We start from the raw sequence: 17,827 nt of genomic DNA, 5'->3' as shown, positions 1-17,827 counted from the left end.
AATTTGTTAAAGCAATCTTTAGTATGTTCTTTCTATATGCATCTAAAAAAGCAAGCTGAAAGCGCACGGTAGTACTTTGGGTGTCAAATTCGCCTCTTGTAGGATGTTGTAGCAGGACAGATTTTTTTTTTCCCTACTCTCATCTCGTCTCATTGCGTCTTTCCTGTTCATTTTGCTTTTGCTGCTCGTTTTGTGAAATATCGACAGTGCTTTCATGCTCATTAATGTTCCTCTCAGATTCAAATTGAAATGGTTTAACAGATGACATGTTTATGTTGCTACAGTCATACTCTGGAAGCCGGCAGCGTAAGTGTATGTGATGTCACCGCCCCGTGATGTCAACAACAATGGCGACCTACTAGTTAAACAAATTTTACAAATTGTACAAAAACGTAAACATCAAGAAGGGTTTCAAATAATATCAAAATATTTTAACTCCTAATAACGTTGATCTTTTAGGAAGTACAAGTCTTTGTATCCGTGGATCCTTTTAAAACAAAAATGTAGCTCCGCTAGTCCAGTTTTGTTAAAAGTTTCTTTGTTAATTCCTCATTGTTCCTTAGAGAAGCTTATTGAAGGACTAAAATCTCCAGACGTATCTTCACTCGTGCTTCCCGATCTGCTGTCTTTGTCGGATCCTTTTGGAGGTTCTGTGGAGGACTCTGCAAAAGGTACCTCACTTTACCCTTTTTTTCTATTCATTCAGTTTGGATGTGTTACTTGTTTGTGACTATTTGAGGAAACACCTTACTGTATTTTTCATACCACAGATCACATCACTGCTGACACCTCATTGCTGGGATGTTCTCTGATCTCCGGTCCGTCCGCACCTCCAGTAGCCGCGAGCAGCGCAGCGTCCTCCTCGGTGTCCTCCGCCTCTGCTACTTCTGCTTTAGATGATTTCGGTTTGCTGTCTGGAGAATCTGCACAGCCAAAAGCATCAGGTAGATGTGTGAAACTCCCCAAAGAGGTACTCAAGAGGTTTCTATTTTCAGCACAAATGACTACTAGTCATGCAGTAGTAGTAGTTATTTGCAACCACTGTTACAGTAGTGATTACGTTAATAATCTGGAAGTCTGCGCATGCGCGCTTTTTCATGTTTTGAATGCAGTGTTGTTAATAACGGCGTTACAATATAATGGCGTTACTAACGGTGTTATTTTTTTCTGTAGTGAGTAATCTAATTAATTACTTTTCTCATCTTGGCAATGCCGTTACCGTTACTGAGGATGGAAAGGCGTGCGTTACTATGCATTACTATATTGGTTGAATGACGCGAGAAAAGTCTGAAGGAGACGGACTCACTGAGATGACAGAGCAGGAGTGGGGAGGAGGCAAAAAAATTGTGACGCCGAGCAAACGTGATGCTAGGTGGCTCCGATAATACCTGACTGTAGCGGATAGCCTACAAACTACACCCACATGATTAGGTAGACATGGTAGATATCAAATATATATATAGAACTAGATGTGAAATGACAGAAACTACGGCGTTAACAACATGTTCAGTATAGGAACTAGATGCGTTAGTAAACAGACGCCATCTTAAAGCAGTAGACTTCATAGGAAGGCTCTATTGTAGAGAACCTTCCGAGCAAACCTAAGTAACTTTTTATCTAAAATACTCCTAAATCGGCAAAATCTTGACTAGAATCTATCTTTAAATGATGAAACAGTTTTAAAACTTACACATGTCAAAAGTAGACAAAAGGGAACTAATGAAATAATGGGAGCAATTTTAACAACTTTTAACGGTTTATTCAGGGTAAAGGGTAAATTAGGGTAAAGAATTGGGCTAGGGCCAATTGTCCCAAAAACCTTTTAAACTTCACATTGTGTGACCGATATATATATATATATATATATATATATTTTTTTTTTTTTTTTTGAGGGAAAAAAAAAAAACAAAACATGAAAATTATCATCAGTTACTTTGCCAAGTAACTAACTACTCTTACATTCAGATAACTGAGTTACGCAATTACTTTTTGGGAGAAGTAATTTGTAACTAATAATTTACTTTTTTAAAGTAAGATTAACAACACTGATTAAATGGATGTATCTGTTCACTGAACATGAAGATATTGTATTTGAAACCATGGTGTAAATCCAGCCTAAATGTCATCATTAGTAGTTGTGGCGTGCGGTGTGTGTCACATGTATTTGGAGGAGAAGCGGAATCATCGGAGTGGCACTAGCACAGCTGCCCTTTAGTTGTCGGCCCGCTGAACGAAAGTGTTTGACTGTCGCTGTCTGAGGCGACTGTGAATCAGAGCAGAAGTGTCTGGCCACCTGCTGCGTGATGTTAAATCAATGTGCTGGAGGCACTGTGGCATGGTGACGACTCATGAAGCTAGGGTACTCATTTAACTCATTGGCTGCCATTGATGTTGCTAGGCGTCTAATTCAATTTGACTGGGAGAGGTTGGCAGCGAGTGATCCCTGTTATCCTTCCCAGTCAAAATGTATTGGACTTCTAGCACTGTCACTGGTGCTGAAACACGGAGATTCACAGCCAGTACTCCCAGTGTAAATGAATTGGACGTCTGTCATTGTTAGTGTAATGCAGTGCTTCTCCTTTATTTTCTGTTGCGCACCCCCAAAGGAAGACATTAGCGTTTTGCGTCCCGCCCAACTCTCTGCAGCCACTGTAAATAGTATCATTTGTCTAGAAAATTATTTTAAGTACACCTCTGCATAACATTTTGTCCTTGTTAACATTGAAAAAAGTAATGTATGCTAACTTAACATTGTTTTGTTTGTAACTGAAAAGACTTAAAGCACATTCATTTGCCTGAATTATTGAAAAAAAAAGTCACATCCGAACTGTAAACACACTCAAGGTACTTTTTTTTGCAATTTGATCCTGATTTTAAAAGAAAAATAAAATCAGTAAATAATAATAATAAATTAGAATTGATGATTCACAAAGTTAACTCAGAGTGCAATACGCCAAACATTTTGACCGAAAAAACAATTAATAGAACAAAAACGACAGTGTCATTGGACAGATGGAGAGTTTTTATTTTAGTATCCGCTCCTTTGCTATGGCGTGGGGTTATTTTGCACTGAGCAACTTGGTATGCCACCTAATATGATGCTAACAGTGCTCCATGGTTTACTGATGTAACACACACAAAGAGGGACGATTGTTGGCAATATTCGGCACGTTTTCGCTGAAAAAAATCGAGCGGCTTATCAATGTGATTGGGTTCTAATGTCTTTAAATGACGTCTTAATTGAATTGGCTTCGTGGTGTCCTTTGCCAATGTTTTTAGACACAGTAAACATCCTGGTTTTTCCTCATCTCCCACTGTATTAAAAGTGAAGCCAAATGCTACATACGCTTCATCATATTTCCTCATCTTGGTTCCTCATATCTCCTGCTCTTTGCTGTGTGCTGTTAAGGCGCCCCACTGCTTGCGAAGGACTGCTTAACGGCAGCCAATGAATTAGACACAATGAAATTTTCGGAAAAAATATAGTTTTATTGGTGGGTTTTATTTATTTGAATTTCCTTATTCTTGTTTTTAATTAACAAATTATTACTTTGTTGGAGGATTTATTCATTCAAAATTATTTAAAAATAATGTATAAAAATACAATAACAATTACCGTATTTTCCGCACTATTAGGCGCACCTAAAAGCCTTACATTTTCTCAAAAGCTGACAGTGCGTTTTATAATCTGCTGCGCCTTATATATGACTCAATACTGAGCCGCAACAGGTCTCACAGCACCTAGAAGTGCAGCTCCATCTAATGGATGCATCACGTAACCCCAGCCTCCACTGTAGCGTCTATTCTGTCCGCCTCATAATGCAGAAAATACGGTAATTATAAAAAATATATATTTACCAATTACTATTACAATTGTGACTTAGCATCCACATATGTGGACATCACATTTTGGGTCAGGTATGCCACACTTGTATACAAAATTTTAAATTTGTGGCCTCCCTGACGCCTGTGTATGTGGACTTTATGGAGTTGTTTGTTTTGTAATATTTTATTTAAATTATTATAAATGATCCCTTGTCATATAAAGGGTCAAACATTATTCTCTCCGTTATCAGAGGCCTAAGAAAATTAAGATTTGCATTATTAAATACTTTGAGCAATAGACTTTCACATGAAGGTCATTTGTATTAGGTGTTGTCTTTACCTTTAAACAACCACTCATTTTCTGCAGACTCTTCGGCCCTCATCTCAGACTTGGAGCTTCAGCAAACCGAGGCGGCCACAGAAGATGAGTTTGACCCCATCCCTGTCACCGGGCGAAAGAACTCTCAAGGTATGTCCACTACAGAGAGACGTATTAAAAGATGACAGGATCACTTACGCTTTTCTTACACGGACAAACCAAAAAAGCATTTCCACTGTAAAAAGCTCAATTCTTCTTTCTCTCTTCTCTGTCCTCTTCCCTTAATCCTCTCGCCTTTCCTTCCCAAACTCATTTGCTCAACTGCCTGACGCCCTGCCCTGCCCTCCCTCCTGTTTCTTCCGGCCAGTTTCAGGAGGCCACTCACGCAGTAACAGTGGCGGCTCTGAATCCAGCCTGCCCAGCTTGGCCCGCTCCCTTCTGCTGGTGGACCAGCTCATCGACTTGTAGGCCGTACCCCCTCCATAGAAGCCCTAACACTGGATTGGAGTCATGTCATAGCTCACATAGGGTTACCATCTTCATTCTAGTGCGTCCACCATCCATCGCCATTCGCTCCTTTCCCATCCTCGCCATTCACTCCTTTCCCATCCTGGCCGCTTCATTGGCTTCACTGTTCTCTCATCTTTTTCCTCTCCATCTTCATCCTTTCTCAAGCTTAACCTTTGAATATTACATGATGTCTATTAGCGAAAACAATAGATCATTGTCGTCATGTACAATAGGCCTAGTGCTAAGTGGTTGTAGTTCATTGTGCACAAGTGAATTTGTTGTTGTTTGCCTTGATCAGATTCCTCTTCCGCCCTCTTTTATTTGCACATTTTAAGAGCTTAAAAGTCATATTTATCAAAAATAGACAAATATTTAATAAGAGAAGGGAAAAGGCTACTTTTGCTTTCGATTCATTGATGAATGAATGATAGTAAACAAAATAATTTACACAAAGGAGAAGCAATAAAAGTTATCAGAAGGCAACATTTGAGCTCAAGTCTTCACGAACAAGCCTTCTTTTGCACCTTAGCTTGTCCGGCAAGCGTCCAGACTTAATTTAAAAAAAAAAAAAAAAAAGGAATAACCCCCGATCAATTTCACCTTTCAAAGCTAGACTTCTGCAGCTTTCGTCAAAGGCGCCACTAACATATATATTTTTTTTAATTTGGCTCTAATATTCCATTATAGAAATCAAATGTTATCATTCGTGAACAATTCTGTAAAAGGGAAGCTTAAAAATACTTATCATGTACAGGATGTTGAAGGGTTTGATGTTAAACCTGCTTATAATTAGCTATAGCCACATATCCTACATTTGTAAAGTTACTGTGAAGAAAAAATACTTTCCTCGTGCCATTAAATAATATGTGAACCACAGGGAAAACTGTGCTGAAAATCACCCCGAAACAAAGCTCTTACTTGTTTTAAATATCTTCTGTTTTGAAGTTAGCAATAGCTTAATTAGCAGTGTGCCATATCAATTAAAGACGCATGTGCGCTAATAGATGAATTATAAGACCACATTACTGCATAAATAGAGCAACTGTTGATATTCAGGAGATTTTCTTTTGCAATTTACATGCTCTTCTGACAATTTAGTAGGAAAAAATGCAAAATGTAACATAAATGGGCCATTCTAAAAAGTTGTGGGACCAAAAATTGTCTTTGAAACTCAAACATGCTTAATGTCCCTTGGGCTCCTACTAGTATATTCATGCTGCCTTCATGTTATGTCGTGATTATGGTAAATACCACTTGTCGAGTCAAAAACTGCTTGTGAACGCCCCCTGAAGTCAAATTTTCTACTAGGGAAACTGGAATTTTATTATGATACCCGAGTTTCAGAAAGGGTGGAGCAGAACAAGAAGTTTTGAATGGTAAGAAACTATGTTTTTGCACTTTCTTTTTTTTTTACGCCACCATCTAAACATAGAGTACATGTTTATAGATAGTTATGTTTTTTTAACCAAGTGGTTGCTAAAACGTTCAGTTACAAAAAAAACTTAGTTTGCACTTGGATGCAATCCCTTCTTATTGTAGTTGATGATTTAATAGTTCTAAAACCCTTTTACCTACGCAACAAGTGAAATGAAATCCGCGTCTAACCTAATCCTAACCCGAACAGGACGTACTCTTAACTACCAATTAGCAAGTAGTAAGGATTAGGGCTGCAGCTATCGATTATTTTAGTTGTCAATTAATCGATGAACTAGTTTGTCCGAATAATTGAGAAATCGGATAAGGAACATAAAAAAATCTAAATACCTGGGCTAAACTTCCTCAAACAGTATAAAAATTAAAAAAAATAGTAAATGCGGATCTAAGTACAACAAAAGAACAATTGGCTAACTTACATAGCAAAAGTCCGCTAGCTCAAATGCTATAAAATGCTAACCTTTTTTTTTTGTACAATGCTCTTCACGAATGGTTCAAACACATATTCCTACAAAAAAACGGCTAAATATACTTATAACTAAACTAAACTAACTAAATTACGAATGCATTAAAAAAAACATTAGCCCAAACAAAAACTTAGTTTATGTTGGTCTTAACAGGGAGCAGCTGGATTCAGCCACGTAAAATGAGTTATGTCATACACATTGTTGCCACTAGAGGGCAGTGTATCCACCCAAATCATTATAACTAACGTATTTTTCGGACTATAAGTCGCACCCGAGTATAAGTCGCACCAGCCTTAAAATGCCCAACGAAGAGGAAAAAAACATATGTAAGTCGCTCCAGAGTATAAGTCTCATTTTTGGGGGAAATTTACTTGACAAATCAACACATACAACAGATATGTCATCTTAAAAGGCAATTTACAATAAAAATACAATAGAGAACAATCTGCTGAATAAGTGTACAGTATGATAATGTTACATGATGCATGAACAACAAAATGCGAATGTGGCCGGTATGTTAACTTAACATAGCTATTAAGAGTTATTCAGATAACTATAGTATAAAGAACATGCTAAAAAGTTTACCAAACAGTGTCACTCCAAAACACCAAAATAACATGTGAAATGATATAATAATTTTTTAATATTTTCACACATTGGTCTCTCCAGAGTATAAATCGCACCCCCTGCCAAACTATGGAAAAAAAACGGCGACTTATAGTCCGAAGAATACCGTAAATGCACTTTCAAAATACTATTACACGCCACTTTAATTAAACGAATACTCGAAGCAGCAAAATTTAATTTGAATCTTTTGTCCAATCGAATTACTCGAGTTAATCGATTAATCGTTGCAGCACTAGTAAGGATCATCTTTCCCAAAGCGTGTGAAGGCAGCAGCAATCTATCTCAGTATTGTCAAACATGGGTTTAAAATGACATTTTTAAACAGGGAAGGTTATATACCGATGTCCCCACTAGGTAGGGCTACTACACTGCTCAAGTGTTAAACAAAAATGTCTCAATAACTATTTGGTTTTCCAAAATGAAACCGTAATAAACAATTATTTAGAAATTCAGTGCCCACCTTTTCTTGTAGACTCCTACTAAATGCTCATGAGAACAGACATTTTAATTTTTTTTCTCCATCTCATCTTTCTTTTAACTCATTCAACACATTTATGACATTCTGCCCTATTAGTGTAAATACAGTAGTCAGCCCTTCCCCATGTACATAAAGACATCATTGTCATATAGCTTTACTTGTTGATATATACATATATGATATATGACTTTGTTTCCTGTCCATAAATGTTAATATGAATAGAGTGTTAGAGAATGAATGTAAGAAATGCATATTAGTCTTAAAAATATCTATAAAGAAATATATACATCAGATAATAATGAAAGAATATGAATATTTCATTCCTCTTTGTGGACTGTGTGTGTGTGTTTTGGGGAAGTTGTGTTTGTGTTTCTCTGATATGAAATGTTAACTGTGGGAATCCTGATCAATCTTCTCTCCTCTTCCTATGTACAAAGTGTTTTCATGTGTTTACATGGACTGATATGAAGGACTATATTTTTATTCCGAAAAAAGTTTTCTTGCCAGTGAGATCATTTTTATTTGTGTTCGTCCCGTTTCATTTCTTCTGCCAAACTGCTTGGGAGGGAAAACTTTGGCTTCAGTCAAGTTTAGTTTTTGCTTTACTGATTTTAATTGTTTTGGTAAAGCATGGCAGTGTCTTTGGGTGTTTAGTTGGTGTCCGTTTCTGTGTGTGGCCTGTGCGTGGGTGTGTGACTTTGAATACGTGTGTTGTTGTTTGCTGCAAATATTGTGAGAGGGACACTCCTGAAAGCACAGCACTGTTTCAGGTGGACAGCCACCCTGAGAGTCACACGATATTGTTGGTCAAAGTGCACGCCGAGGAGAAAATTGTCCTTATTTGCCGGGCAAAAGTAGCATTTACATGTTTGCACCAAGTGTGGGGAAACCAGCGGCCATCATTAAAACTCTAAATAGGGTGTAATGGTACACAGAAATCACGCTTTGGTACGTAGCTCAGTACGGCGGGTCACGGTTCGGTACAATAGGGAAAACAAAAAGGTTTTTTTTTTTTTAATCACAGAATTTGAAAGTTCGTTCCATTGGCTAAAACTAAAAAGCAGCTCTCATTAAAGTGAAAAATAGAGGAAACTGAGGTGAAAGTCAGGTAGCCCTCACCAACTTGGTAACTTTTAAATGAAAATAAGATACAGGTTTACCTCTTCATACAAAGTTAATTCGTTCCAGGACCTTGTTTGTAAGGCGAAATGGTCATATGTCGAGCAGGATTGTCCCATAAGAATACATAGTACCAATAATTCGTTCCACAGTCCGAAAACCTGCACTATATCTTTAATAAATTCTGCTGATACAATTACAAATGGCCATTACACACAGCAAAATAAATAAATTATAAATAAGAATCAGAATCGGGTTCTAATGTGGCGGATTTGGTTTGCGTGCTGTACCTGCTAGCACAGCGTGGTTGACGTGACAGAGTGTGATAGGTGCGGTAGAGATTTCACTTTCTCTTTTAATGTTCTGTTGTTGTTGTTGGCGTCGGCTGCAGCGGACAGTAGGCATGTTGTGTTGCACAACTTCTGAAATAAATGATTAAAAACCTGCCGAAGCTGTCGATTTCTTTGGCGATGTTTCATTAGTAATAACTCGCCGTGCGTCCGTCTTGCGGCAAAACAAAGAAACTGCGGCACTGTCATATCATCGTCGTATTTCAAGCATGCCGCCAGATGTAGACACAAATGGCGAGTCAAATTTTACATCGGATGTTGAAAAGATCGTGTGTCGAAGCACCACTGTACTACCATTTGCAATGTTGGATTGCACACAGTTAACTGTAAAACATTAGCAGTAAACATACACTCCCACATGAGATTTTTTTTTTTTATTGGCTAAAATAAAAAATTAATTCTCAGTGTTTTAATGACCTCAGCCTAGAGCTAGAGCAAAAGAAACATTTCTTTATTTGAAAATATAAAATAAATACGCTTCAAAAAGTGTGAGTAATAAAGCATTTGATAGTTCCCACTCCGTACATTCGCCATAACGTTCCTTCTTTGTTGGTTTTTGTTTGTCGTCTTTTTCCCGTAATGTCGTTTGTTGGACTCTGCGCATTACCTCCACCGCCCCCTGGAGTAAAGGAGGACTAACTTCGATATGTTTTTTTTTTTTAATTTAAACTGAAACATTAGTTGCCGTCTGACTGTGTGCACCGAACCGTGATGCCCCTACCGTGAAAGTACAGCACGAATACAAATACATTCTTAACTCTAAAAGCAAATTAAAACATCAAGTGGTGAGGAATGTCGTAAAAACACACGTATTCCCAGAAATATGTTTAGATTCTCAGTAACAAGGGACAGCTACAGTAATTTGAGGTACTCCTCTTCCACAAAACTATTTTCCACCATTTTGTGGCAGCTGTAAAGCTTTTAGGTTGTGGGTGTCAATTTATTCCGACGATACATAGGTTGGAGACGATGACACTAAAGACAGTGTAGCTTTTTTTTCATTGGTGCAATTCTGATCCTTTCAACACTGCCTTCTGGTGGTCGAGTAATAGCAAGTGTAACAACCATCCCTGTTCTCCCCTAATCAAAATTTTGGAATTTTAGGGACCCAAGAAATGTGATTTATAAGAGTCTTGAGGCAACCTAGAGCACTAGGAACCCTGCAAGCTGCAGCAAATATGCCCTTGCACCATCTCAAAAATTAGTAAGAGTCGATTTATTTCCTCCTTAGATTCCTGCCAGCAGGGGTGCTTTCTTTAGCATTTATGGAGTTGACATATTAGTTTCATATTCAATGGAGAGTCATCAAACTTCGATGCCATGAATCACACACTCACATCTGACTAAAACATCCTCATAATTAGTCTCACCCTGTCTGTAGTGTGCCGTTCCAATTTGTTTCCATTCAGACAATAGTGTGTTGTTTCAGTTCGTTAGCAATCAGATAAAATGCGTACTGGAAAAAAGGCTAAAATGACCCAAAACTCTGCTTCAAAATAAAATGGCTGACGGAATCAAGTCTGCACATGCAGAGGATAGAAGATCGAATAGTCCATTGAATGAGAAGGCAGCCGAAAGCATACAGTTGTCCACAATGTCTCTATTATGTATCTGTTGTCGCATATTTTCCTGTTTAAGAATAGTCCTCCTTATTTGAAAAAGCAAAATGTATTACCCCAAGTTGTTAAATCCAAAAAGTAGAGACCTTATTCATTGCCCTCCATTTTGTCAGAGTCATTAGCGGTTTAAACCTATGCAACTCCCGAGCATGGCACTAAAAGCACGCGAGTGACAAGCAGGCAGTGCAATTCACGCTGAAGCAGAAATCCCCTCTGATGTTGAGCTGTTTTTTTTTCTTTCCCCCAAGCCCCCTCATTTGTGTTCATGGCCCACAAACTCGTCAGCTGTGCTCTTTTCTTGTGCTCCTTCTATTTTTGTGACATCGTTCTAAAGGGATGGCCAAATAAAATGCAAATGTGAATATCAGTGTGTGGGCTAGTGATTGATTAATACTTATTGTCATACTTCTTTTTACGGGCATGTTTTAGAGCAATGGAAAAATACAGTTTTGAAATGAGACTGCGTGGGTTTGTTACATTAGGTCTTTCACTTCTATTGACAGTGATAGATGTCCAATCTTGTGGCTTTTTTTTTCTTCTTTGGCTGTGAATTTGAATGAATTTGTCACACGTAGACATCACCATCAATGGCAGCCAATGAGTAACAAAAACACAACTTTTCTTTCTTAAAACAAATGACAAAACTGTACAATTCTTATTGTTATAGCTATTTGTTATCATCCTTTTAAAGCAACACTAGGTAACTTTTCAGTTTTGGTCGATTTTAGCGACGCCGGTGGACAAAAGTGTTTTTTTGCCTTAAGGAAGACAGCGTTTCCCATGAGGACCAGGGCACACCCGCACAGTGTCGTAAAATCATGATCTCCCCGTCGCCTGCGGATGGATTAAACAACATTTGTGTTTCCAGCGGCTGTGTGAAGGATGAATAGTGATAAGGTAATAAATCTAGTAATGGCAAAACAATAGAATATGACGGTTAGCAACCGTGTGGCTAAAGGCTGAGTTATGCTTCCTCAGCAGACCTACGCCACCAAGGCAGACCCGTTTATGACCCTTCGCCGTAGCCTGACGTGCATCACCACAATTCTCTGACTTTTTGTCACGTCAATACGCGGAGACGTGACGGAAATGGACTGTGATTGGTCCGTCCAGACTTTTGTTTCCGGTTCAGAGCGAAATCACCGCCATTTACAAACATTCTTGCGCTAACGACCACCTCCGTAAAAGTCTTCTGCGTAACCTACGCCTCAACATTTGTATGATCAACATTTGTTGTTCAATGTTGATGAGCTGAGGAGCCACATTCAAGCGTTTCATCTCCGTTAGCGTGTAACTGGAAGAAATCTAGAGGTTGTCGACAAGAGTCCCCCAAAACCGTACAAACACAACTAGAGGTGTGCGAAATTTTCTATTCTTAGATTATTCGCGATTCGGCCGTGGAACATTGGAGAACGATTCACAAACATCCAAATTCCGATTATTGAAGTATGTCAAGTAGAGCACTCAGCGTGCCGGCGCGGTCTTCGGGACGCAATGAGGAACGGAGCGAAAGTAGCTAAACGTCATGCTTGTCATTACCCGGCCCCTCGGGTAATGACAATGCTCAACTCACGGCTCTAGCTCAACTCATACCGTGAGATAAAAAAAACAACAATATACTTGACTGCTGCCGACAGCTGCTACAAACTACGTCCATGTAATGGTACGGTAGATATATTTATATAGGACTAGATGCAAAATTTACAGACTCGGTGGCGTTAGCAGCACATGTTCAAAAAGCTAGATGCGGGCGTTAGTAAACGGCCGCCATCTTAAAGCAGTAGACTTCCCCGCAAGGCTGTTGTAGCGAACCTTCCAAGCGAACCTAATTAACTTTTTATCTAAAATACTCCTAAATCAGCAAAATATTGACTTGAATCTATCTTTAAAATAGTTTCAAAACTTTCACATGTCGAAAGTAAACAGAAGGGAAATCATGGAATAACGGGAGCAATTTTAACAACTTTAACGGTTGATTCAAAACATTAAATTAATTGAATGTAGTTTAAAGCTGCTGATACAGAATGGGGATTTGAGTATATTATTTTTTGTTTTTAACTGTTAACTTGATACTGAAATAGTCATTTATTAAAGCCTGCGAGGCTTTTTTTTTTTTTTTTTTTTTTTTTTTTTTACAGTTTTTGTAACTAATGTCATTAAAAGCAGCTAATAGGTGGGGGGGGGGTCATCAATAATCGATTTATAATCGAATCGTAGCCTCTGAATCGTATTCGAATCGTTCGGTGCCCAAAGATTCCCACCTCTAAACACAACGCCTCACCCCTCTAGTGGCTTGGCGGTGAATTACAGAGCAACGCGTTCCCTTGCCGCAGAACTATTAAATGCTCATTGACGCCATAGTCACTACGCCGTCACTTCAACGCAGAGGCATAAATCAGGCTTGAGTGTGGCTAAACCCCCACCCGAACTTGTCAGTGCTGACGAGTTCAGTTGAAGAGGGGGGGGGGGGGTGTTACGCCAGCGAGTGAAAGCCAGGCCAATGTTTATTCTTGAGTATCCTTTTATCCCTGGTAGTCTTTTTCCCCTCCTTAGACAAAACTATTTGTCTCTTGTGTTGCTCTGCTATGTTTTTAGAATTTGCGTGCGTCGCTCTGACTGCCGTCTATATAATGAAAGGGGGAAGATACATATGCCATAAAGCAGTCAGCATATTTCTAGTTATTTTGTGTGTGGCAGTCAGTGTTGTTAATTTTACTTTTAAAAAGTAAGTAATTATAGTTACAAATTACTTCTCCCAAAAAGTAATTGAGTTCATAACTCAGTTACATGTAACTAATAGTAATTAGTTACTTGGCAAAGTAACTGGTGTTACCTTTCTTTTTTTCTCCCCCCCCCATTCTAAAAAAAAAAAAAACAGCAACCTAGTAACCTTTGCTATGTTTGGAAGTTTTTTTTATGTTGTGAATCAACCGTTAAAGTTGTTAAAATTGCTCCAGTTATTGCATTAGTTCCCTTCTGTCTACCCTCTACATGTGAAAGTTTTAAAACTGTTTCATCATTTAAAGATAGATTCAAGTGAAGATTTTGCCAATGTTGGAGTATTTTACACAAAAAGTTACTTAGGTTCGCTAGGAAGGTTCTCTACAACAGAGCCTTCCTGAGAAGTCTGCTGGCGGCACTTTAATAACTCCGGCAAGTATTATTTCGCATCTACAGTGCCCTCCATAATTATTGGCACCCCTGAAAAAACACAAAAATACACACGGTCCCAGGCTTCAACTGGGACCCTGTGCTTTGGTCAGATGAGACCAAGATTGAGCTTTTTGGCAACAAACACTAAGTGGGTCTGGCATGCCACGAAAGATGCGCATGCTGAAAAGCACGTCATACCCACTGTGAAGTATAGGGGTGGGTCAGTGATGCTGTAGGGCTGTTTCGCTTCCAAAGGCCCTGGGAACCTTGTTAGGGTGCATGGCATCATGAATGCTTTGAAATACCAGGACATTTTAAATCAAAATCTGTTGCCCTCTGCCCGAAAGCTGAAGAAGGGTCGTCACTGGGTCTTTCAGCAAGACAATGACCACGGCCGGCCCAGGACATTTGGGGGCCCTAAGCAAAATAATGAAAAGGGGCCCTATGTTTGGCCCACCATTTCGTCACAGTGTACTGTGAAACCCATACATGCAATCCAACCCATACGTCCATATTTTGTATATTAATCAGATTTTGTTGCACTGCATTCTTCAAACTTCTCACCCCAAATGATTGTCAGTACTTACAGTAATAGTGCCAAACATTTTTCTAAAAGAGGAAAGAAAGGAGTGAAGGAAGAACTTTTATCTTTTTAATCTTGTAATCAAGTATCAAAACTCACAAAAGTCAAATAAAGCAAACTGTAGTAAACAAAATAGAATATAAATTAAACAATTGCCACATTGGGGGCCCCCTTGTGGTCAGGGGCCCTAAGCAGCAGCATAGTCTGCGTATAGGCTGGGCCGGCCCTGACAATGACCCTAAACGTATGGCCAAATCTACACAGAAATGGTTCACCAGACACAAAATCAAGCTCCTCCCATGGCCATCTCAGTCCCCAGACCTTTTTTTGTTGGCAAAAAGGGGGTTGTACAAAGTATTAACAGCGGGGGTGCTAATAATTGTGACACACATTATTTGATGTCAAATATTTTTTTCTTTATGTGGGATTTTTTTCCCCACTGAATGAATGCACTTGTATTGAAGGTTGGAGTTTTCCCTTTTTTTTCCATTAAGGTCCCATATTATCTGAATAAAAAAAATATTAGAAGCTAAAAAACACATCTTTTTCAGGGGTGCCAATAATTATGGAGGGTACTGTAGTTCTCTATACATGTCATATCTACCGTAGCATCATGTGGGCGTAGTTTTTACGCTATCTGCTACAGTCAGGTATTATTGGATCCACCTAGCATCGCGTTTGCAACGGCGTCACAACTCCCTTTCCTCCTCCCTACACCTGCTCTGCTTTTTCCATGAGTCCGTGTCTCTCACTTTTCTTGCGTCATTCAACCAACGTATTAACGCATAGTAACGCACGCCTTTACATCCTCAGTAACGGTACGGGCAAGATGAGAATAGTAATTACCGTATTGGCCCGAATATAAGACGGTGTTTTTTGCATTGAAATAAGACTGAAAAATAGGGGGTCGTCTTATATTCGCGGTCCATACGTTATACCCATTCACGACGCTAGATGACGCCAGATATCCTTGAAGCGATGTTCTGTCATGACAGATCTCAGCTACTCTCCCCATTCACGACGTTAGATGGCACCAGATATCATTATTGGGATGTTCCGTCATGACAGATCTCAGCTACTCTCAAGTTTAACCAGTATTATTTTATTGCAATGTTTTTCCTTATTCAGATTTGTTTCAAGACTACAGTTACAGTTATACTTCACTTTGATGGTTAATGCAGTTATTGCAATCTTGTTGTTTTATCACAATAGATTGGTTTATGTAAATTTCAAAAGCCAGAAGCCATTCATTTACGAATGTGATCGCACTTTAGTTTACATATTTATATGTTCAGATATTAAGATTTGAATGAGGCAAAATAACATGTTTTTTCTCTCAAATATATTGTTATAATCATTTGTTTCGGATGTACTGTTATTATTTTATGTGTAAAAATTAATTTGGTGTTCAAAAAGTCTTTTTTTCAAACTTGAGTCTTGAAAATGAGGGGGTCGTCTTATAACCAGGGCCGTCTTATAGTCGGGCCAATACGGTAATTAGATTACGGACTACTGAAAAAAATAACGCCATTAGTAACACCGTTATAGTCTAATGCTGTTATTAACAACAATGGTGGCAGTGTTCCTGCCACCCTCCTCAAAGTTAATTAGTGCCGATGAAAGCTATACAAACCCCCTCAAGATATAAAAGAGGTGTCATTCAACTAGTTGTCAGTCGACATATGATCACAAATGTTATGAAAATATTTTATAAAGGTTGATTAGTTACCTAGTGTTGCTTTAATACAAAATGAAAAATTGCCAAATACAAAAAAAAATTATAGTATAAAAGCAACCAATGTACTAATCACCATTTTATTCTATCCAGAGAACTGGTATATTCTAATCAGGTAAGAACAAACATTTAGGCCTCTTAAAGTACAGTCAATTTTCATTTCTTGTTTTATTTGGCTCTTCATTCTTTTTTGCATCATTTCTTACATGTGTCAGACATTGAAAAGGTACCAAATCTGCATATTTCTACACACAGACCAGCAGGTGGCGCTGTGCTGTAACTCACAAGAAGATGCTGGTGGGACCGCAGCATCTACCAATGAGATGCAGAAGACCATTGAATGCACGAATGAAAGCCCAAGAAGTCCCCCCACGCCTGACATCTTCCTCCTTGCTCCTTTCAAAAACAAGCTGGCGGTGAGCAACACCTTTTTCACCCGCGAAGAACCCAAATCCCCGCCCGACGTTTTCCTCCAGGCGCCCTTCGTCAAAATCGAGGACCGCGCGCTGGTGGCCAGACAGCGCCCCCCGATGGTCCGAGCGACGCCTCTGCCCCAGCAGCCGGTTGCCGTACACCGCGTGGTGTCGAGAGTAGGGCAACAAGCCGCTGTGGGCTCTGTGGCCGTTGGTCCGCTGCACTCTTGGACCATCGGAGGGCGAAATCCGGACGACCCGTTCGGCGCCGCACCATTTCGGCCCAAATGCTCCCGACACCGACCTTGATCGCAAAACGTTTGAAGAGTTTGGACTCAAATACTGCACTGGAATCGAGTAGAAGGTGACACATCATTCTTTTATTTGTGAGTATTACTCATCTTTTTTTGTTTTTGTTTTGTTTTCTAGCAGTATTTTTGAGGCAAACTAATGCTTTTCATGCTACCTCGCTCATGTTGTCATTTGTGCATCAGACCCAACACAACAGCAACATTTCACTAAAAGGGAAATAAATGTTACTGTACTGTTACTGTAAGGGCTAATGTTACTGTATAACATGTCACATAATGGACAGAAAAGTTTTAGTTGATTTTTTGTTTTTTGTTTTTGTTGTTTTGTTCAATTTTGTAGTTGTGGCCTTGAGTTGCACCAAAGAAATGTAATATCCCAAAAAGCGCACATGTTCAATGAGAGGTTTAAGTTCTTCCTCCAAACGCACGAAACAAACTGGAAATGTACCAATGATTTCAAGCTTGTTACAGCAGTTTGCAAATTGTTTGACTTGACCTTTGAGAACCAGCATATCATGTCTTTGACAAACAAAACCTAATAGTGCACTAACGTTAGATAATATACGTTATCAATGCAATTTGTGCTTTGGAGTAGTTTCCATGTTCCACTTTGTATTCTATTAAAAGGGACATTTTCAAACACACACCCAAGCTTCCAATGTCAGTGTGTCATTGTGATGTTACAATTTACACCAAACAAAAAACAAGATTTCCTAGTTGGGAAAAAATGTTTCTCTCTTGTGGTTGGGTGGGCAAAATACAAGAAAGATCAAGATGTTGCTGTTTATGATTACTTACTGTCAGACATGGGTAGTAATGCATTACATTTACTCTGTTACATTTACAGTGCCTTGCAAAAGTATTCGGCCCCCTTGAACCTAGGA

General features: G+C 39.0%; 1 protein-coding gene across 3 annotated transcripts in view; it reads left to right on the top strand.

The window, feature by feature from the left end:
- Positions 1 to 17,698, top strand: part of aak1b (AP2 associated kinase 1b) — a 42,146-nt gene extending 24,448 nt beyond the window's left edge. For 2 of the 3 annotated variants that reach the window (XM_057818950.1, XM_057818949.1), the window contains exons 17-20: positions 564 to 671; positions 771 to 944; positions 4,193 to 4,294; positions 16,475 to 17,698. In XM_057818950.1, the coding sequence (XP_057674933.1) occupies positions 564 to 671; positions 771 to 944; positions 4,193 to 4,294; positions 16,475 to 16,941 (851 nt within the window). In that variant the 3' untranslated portion in view covers positions 16,942 to 17,698. Of the gene's footprint in view, positions 1 to 563; positions 672 to 770; positions 945 to 4,192; positions 4,295 to 4,511; positions 11,116 to 16,474 lie in introns of those variants that run through there. The other variant, XM_057818951.1, reaches the window with a different exon arrangement.
- Positions 17,699 to 17,827: the final 129 nt, after the last annotated feature.

Source organism: Corythoichthys intestinalis, chromosome 17 (assembly GCF_030265065.1).
Source record: "Corythoichthys intestinalis isolate RoL2023-P3 chromosome 17, ASM3026506v1, whole genome shotgun sequence".
NCBI classification, from domain to species: Eukaryota; Metazoa; Chordata; class Actinopteri; order Syngnathiformes; family Syngnathidae; genus Corythoichthys; species Corythoichthys intestinalis.
This window is presented reverse-complemented; position numbering and strand designations above follow the sequence as displayed.